Below are 6,000 nucleotides of genomic sequence, written 5' to 3' on the forward strand. Positions count from 1 at the left end.
GCATGAAAGGCAGCAGGAATGAGAACTCCCTTTTGCATGAAACTCATCCTCCTCCTGAGCATTCATGGCAAACCATTCACACCACTGCCAGGCTTGGCACTGCCTGAGATTTGGGCTGGCACCACCACCACTAAGCTACAATAATCCTTTAAAATAAATTTTGCCACCAGGCAGCAGGAAGGTTACTCAGAGTGCAAGATCCTGTTCTCCACGCTTGTCTGACCATGAGACCCTGCTGGCACTGTCAGTGGTGATGCCCATGAGCACCAAATCTAGAGGCAGTTTCTCTTACATGAAGCCTTTTAGAGACTCAAAGCAGACAGAGGAGACAAGATGAATAGTGGCATTGAAAAACACCCTCTCTCTCCTTTGCATCAGTCAGTGTCCATATACTGTCTGTGACTCTCCTGGAGAGCAGCTTTCTGGCTTCCCACTGCCTGGTATTGTATTCCTAATTCTGCAGCTGAAGCACCTAACTCTCACAGTTCACTGAAATAGAGTGTGATGCCCAAGGGCTGTATATTTCTCTCTGCTTGGTCTCAGAAATGGGTACTAGTCCCTATTACTAAGGCTACCATTATGAGTCTCTGCATTTTGCAATTCTTCACATAAACTTCAGGGATTGTCTTGGGGCTTCACGTCACTTCATGATTTAAATTAGTGTGTTTAGGGGAGTACTTCACCTTAAGCAGAATGAATCCTTAAAGTGATGCTGCAACAAAACCTGAAGTATTACTGATGAGCATACAGCTAAAGAATTTATTTTCTCTATTATTCGTTTCACACACAAAATCATAATAATTTTTACTCTTTTTTTTTCCACTTTTCAAGCTGATGGCTTTCTTTCCTTTCCTTTTCTAAATCTCACTTTTTCTGGAAGTAACAACAGAAGAGTTGCTTGAGTAAACGGAACCTTAAAAACTGATCAGACGCATGTTAAAGAAATTAAAACCTTTTGGGTGAGTGCAAAGAAGAGTGCCACAATCGATTTATCAGTTTTAAAAGCGGTGGTACATGGCATCAAGGGCTTCCAGACATTCAGATACAGAGGAAAACTCAGAGCACAAGGAACACGCTGAGGCTCTGCTCCTCTGCGGCCTGAAAAGAACGGCCCCTCTGTGGCTCCTCTGTGTTGGCTTAGATCCCGCATTACCAGCAAAACAACTGCCTAGCAACTCAGCTTTTCCCACAACATTTCCTGTGTGCCCCAAAAAAAAGGATAGCACCTAATATTCTCTCTGGATAATCCCCTTGCCTTGAGAGCTGTGTCCAGCCCTCTGTATACATGGGAGTTGTACGCAACGAAGCAACTGCTGTCGTGACAGAGAGGGCGGGCAAAGTCAAACCAGTGCCCCGATCCCTGCTGCAAGTTGTGCAGGTTATCTGCTCAGCAGACAAACAGCAATCTTGCTGCTTCCCTCCACTGCATCATCTCCCCAAACAAAGGCAGGAAGCCATGGCTGTCAGTGAAAAGGTGCAGACATCCTTCCCGTTGAGAGCCCTGTTTTGTGAACCGCGAGAGAGCCCTCGAGCACACACTTCACAACTGCTGGGAGAGTCCATCTGAAGGTGTAAATAATTCAGCACTTTAAAACAATAGCTCTGGCTATAACACGTGAAATTGCTTTTTTTCAGTTACTGCCTTTAAGAAACATTTACAGTCAGACAGCAGATTTACTAATAGTTACATTTTCTTATCTGACATCACAGCTGCAGCAGCGTCTTGCAACTCAGGATTTAAGTCACTTCCCTCACAGTTTCAGCACCAGTGGAAAAGGAGCTGCCTTGAATCTTCTGCAGCTGTTTCTGAGCAACATGCTGAGGGGACTGCAGAACACACAGTTTTGCCCATATGTTTTCTGGAACCACAAGCTTCTCATCCCTCCAAATATTTGAGAAGCACTGTAAATAGGCTCCAACCAGCATAATTAAGAAAGCATTCTTAACAAAACACACAGAAATTAGGGCAGCAACTTACTTGCCGTCTTCATAACTTCCTCAGGAACATTGTCTTTTCAAATGAGTGCAACAGGAAATTGTGGTGGTTACGGGAGAGCTGCACGACTGCAGCTCAAACCACTCACTGCGAAGTGCAGAGGCAGTCAGCACAGGATTGGTAACAACAACAGGCAGCCACCTCCCCTTCTTCTTGTACTTTGCATGTAAATCTTAAACTGACGCCATGTGGAGAGAAGTGACTTTAACAAAGATCTACTAGAAATATGTCTGTGAAAGGGCTTTATTACCCAGAGCTCTGTGCTCAGAATGCAGTGCTTACCTCTGTGAAGTGCTCCAAAGACCTACAGATGAAAAGCATCTTAGGTCTGCTACCGTTTAACACTGATTTTATCTGGACAGGTGTTCACGGTCATTATTAAAGGCAGTACTGAGCTTTAGTTCCTCCTTGTCACATAGGGATGAACTTGGACCTTTTACACTGCCTTTTGCTGCAGTGTGGTAGATATGTGCATGCTCAGAGGTTGAATAAGTCCACAGACATCTCCATGTGCCCTTGCATTCTCTGCTGAGGCAGAACGTTTTCCTTAAGTTAATCAGGACCCCACTCCTATCTCCTTAAACAAGGTTTCACAGTAGGGCAGACAGTTCACTGAAACCATGCCAGTGTCCCACAGCCTTTTAGACAGGAACTACCATCTCTTTTTTGTTTCTAAATTGGCATCTGAAAGACACAGAAAGCTGCCACTAATATCCAGCTCACAGAAATGTGCATGTAAGGCTGGGATCTCCTGGAAAAACTCTGACAGCATCAGATACTGCAGGCACGTGGCGTGTCTTTGATGACTGGATTGCCTCACCAGGGCTTATACTTTCAGCTCTGCATTTTTCTCGGTCAGTTTAGTACCCACTGAATAGTTAGATAAGGCAGAGATTAGCAGCAGAGCAACAAACTATTCTTGCAAGTGGATGAAATGTTGAGAACTAAGTTATAACTGCAAGAACTGTTGAAAAATCTTGCAGAGATGTTGTGGTTGCAAAAGACATCAGAATTACAGAAAAGAGCAGTGGTACAGGACTGCTGAAGGGCAGATCTAGCCCATAAAACCTGTATTTCTGGGCATGAGTCAAGAAACTTGCAGAATTCCTCCAGGAACTCCATTTGACTCTGCAGGGAATAGGGAAAAATGTTTGTTTGCAGGCTGAGTCAGCTCCATGACACAGACTCCAGGAGGTCCTGCTTACACAGCTACATGTCAGACTAAAAATCACTGGAGACATGCATGTAAAAGGAAACATCTGTGCCAGCAAGTTAGCAATTCTGTCTTGCACAACACAAGTCAAAAGGCATGGAAGGAGAAGTTTTACCTAGCTTGGGTGAAATCCATCTGGTTTCTTTGCATTTTTCCCATTAAATATAGACAGTCTTTCCTTGCTGCATCTGCGGGTAGTCTGAACACCAGTGGCTGGAAAAACATGGTTTGAACTGCCATAGAACCCCTGCCTGCACCAAGCACACCTGCTGTGTGGGTTATTTGACATCCTAGGTAATTTTGCCACCTTATGAAGAACCTGCAAACGCAGACAAAAAGTAGCATTTCCCCCCCACCTCTACTGCCATCTCATCAGGAGATAAGGGTAGCAGAAGATTTGATGATAAGAGGATATTTTTCGCTGACTGAAGTGAAGAGGCTGGCCCCTGACAAGTCAGACACCTCTGTAATTGATCCAGAATTAAAGGTCCTTTTGTTCTTGAGTTTCATCTTCCATTTCCTGTCTGGGTTGTTCTTATTGCCTTAACCATCTCTTTCCTTTTCAAGTGACTCTTCACTTTCCAGCTTTTTCACTTCTCTCTTATTCCTAGAATCACGCAAGGGTTTTGGTTGGAATGCACATTTAAATGCCATGTAGTCCAAACCCCCTGAATTGAACAGGGACATCTTCCACTGGACCAGGTAGCTCAGAGCTCTGTCCAACCCGACCTTGAATATTTCCAGGGCTGGTGCATCCCCCACCTTCTGAGCAATCTGTGCCAGTGTTTTATCATAAAAATTTTGTACCTTGGATTTTTTGTTCCTTTTGTTCCTATCCTCTTTCAGTTTAAAAGCATTTCCCCTTGTCCTATTGCTACAGGCCCTACTAAAAAGTTTGACTGCATGACCACCCCTTACTGCGAAGGGTTCTAGTAAGTAAATGTACAATTTTTTTTAAAAATTCAAGACGTTTTCATATTTTGATTGTTTCCCTTTCTCCCCATATTCTTCCCTTCAGAATGGACTTTATAATGCAATCCTTGTGATTGCTCTCTCCTTTTTCTCCTTGTCCCCCAGCTTTTTCAGGTATAACCATCATTTCTCTTTCTTCAGTTTAACATTGCTGACCTTCTGTGGAAGTTCATCCAGCTGTCCTGTCCTCTCTCTCAGTCCATCACTCTGGCCAAGGATTACCAGTTATTTTGAGCTGTACTGCAGGAATGTAACTAACCTGAGGTTTAAGATGGGAAAGAGGATTCAGCTGCAACATGCTAGGGACCAACTTCCCAAAATAACCCTAGCTTTTAAATGACTGGCTTTCTATTTAACTTCAGAGACCCAATCCTGGCATGAAACCCCCAACAGCTAAAGGAAAAGGCACCTGAACTGTTACAAGCAGTTCAGTTCACAGGGAAGAGATGCCAACACAGCTGCAGAAGAGGGACCAACTTCGGCCTCAGCATGGGATGGGGTTCTCTTAATTCCATGTGTTGGAAGTGTTGCTCTTTGCATTGAATATTTACACATTTACACTGTGTCTCTTTTTGCTCTTGATGTTTAAGCATTCACCTGGGTTTGGGGAAACCCATTTATTGTTTGGATATTTAATGATTCACAAGAGGAGATGGAAGAACCTTCTTTTCCTTAAGTCTTCCTTTCCTCCCCCGATCTAGACAAGTGGTCTTGTCATAAAGTTATTGTCTTTCTCAAATTACTACATAAAGCTGGCCCATTTTGCAGTGAAAAGGTTAAAAGTACCTCCTACAGCATTATGTAGCTAATTTAAGCATTTACAATAGATGTGAGTTCAAAAACTCATGATCAGAAAATGAACTTGAACTTACACAGGTGTTTGAACAATTGTTTAGAGAGCAAATTATCATGTACATTGAACCAGATTCATTGAATACCAAATGTACCTGGTCACACCACTCAGCTGGGTAGATATTTGCTTAAAATAGAGACCTCAGGGTAGCTTAGCTACATGCACTAGGTAGCAACAGACTGTACACAAAACATACACTTAACTCCTGAGGGAACTACACTGCTGGAAAATTGGCACGGAGGAACTCCCTTTTGTGCTGTACAGAAGAACTGCAGGGGTTTTGAAGATATAAATTTTTAACTCTGATACCCAAGTCTTTGTTTTTCTGATGCAGTACTCTTGAGGCTATATGAAACTCTGAAATACGTTTCCTTGCCAGGAGATACATCTCCTCATGGGATTAGTGGGGTTTATGCACTGCCACTTTCTCTTGGGATCCAGACAATTATTCAGATAATTATTGTTAAGATAAATATTGATCTAGCTACCACTGATTGCATTTGGGTAGTGTTAAGACATTATCTGCCTGTGGATCCCTCCCTGCATTTATACAACTCCTTTCACTTGGTGAAACACCTTGTTCTCCTCACCCAAATAAAGATTACTGCAAATACAACTGGAACAAATGGAACAAATCCTGCAGAACAAATTTTTCAGAACACATTTTTCTTTGGAACAAATTTAAACTGTTCTCTGAATGATCAGATCAGCTAAACCAGATCTGGAGCTCAGGTCTCTAATTTACCTCTGGAAGTGAAGACTGTAGAAGTTCACTGGATGCAGAGACAAATATCTATGGACTAAATGATTACTCTAAACAGTCTGTTTTGGAAAACACTGCCTGAAACAAAAGCAAACCACAGGAACCTATATTAAAATTTTGGTTCTCCAGAGCTGATAGAACTATCAATAGTAAATAGGTGCTTATACAAGTTTACTTTTTGAATGGATAAAGAATTGTTTTGG

The 6,000-nt window shown here is 42.6% G+C and overlaps 1 protein-coding gene across 3 annotated transcripts in view; it reads right to left on the reverse strand.

Annotated features, from left to right (window-relative positions):
• CEP85L (centrosomal protein 85 like) overlaps positions 1-2,094 on the reverse strand; it is a 136,305-nt gene extending 134,211 nt beyond the window's left edge. The window contains exon 1 of one of the 3 annotated variants that reach the window (XM_063389883.1): positions 1,979-2,094. In XM_063389883.1, the coding sequence (XP_063245953.1) occupies positions 1,979-1,991 (13 nt within the window). In that variant the 5' untranslated portion in view covers positions 1,992-2,094. The remainder of the gene's footprint in view (positions 1-1,978) is intronic. The other 2 variants (XM_063389882.1, XM_063389884.1) reach the window with 2 other exon arrangements.
• Between the last annotated feature and the right edge of the window lie 3,906 nt (positions 2,095-6,000).

The sequence above is a fragment of the Prinia subflava genome, chromosome 2, assembly GCF_021018805.1.
Source record: "Prinia subflava isolate CZ2003 ecotype Zambia chromosome 2, Cam_Psub_1.2, whole genome shotgun sequence".
NCBI lineage: Eukaryota > Metazoa > Chordata > Aves > Passeriformes > Cisticolidae > Prinia > Prinia subflava.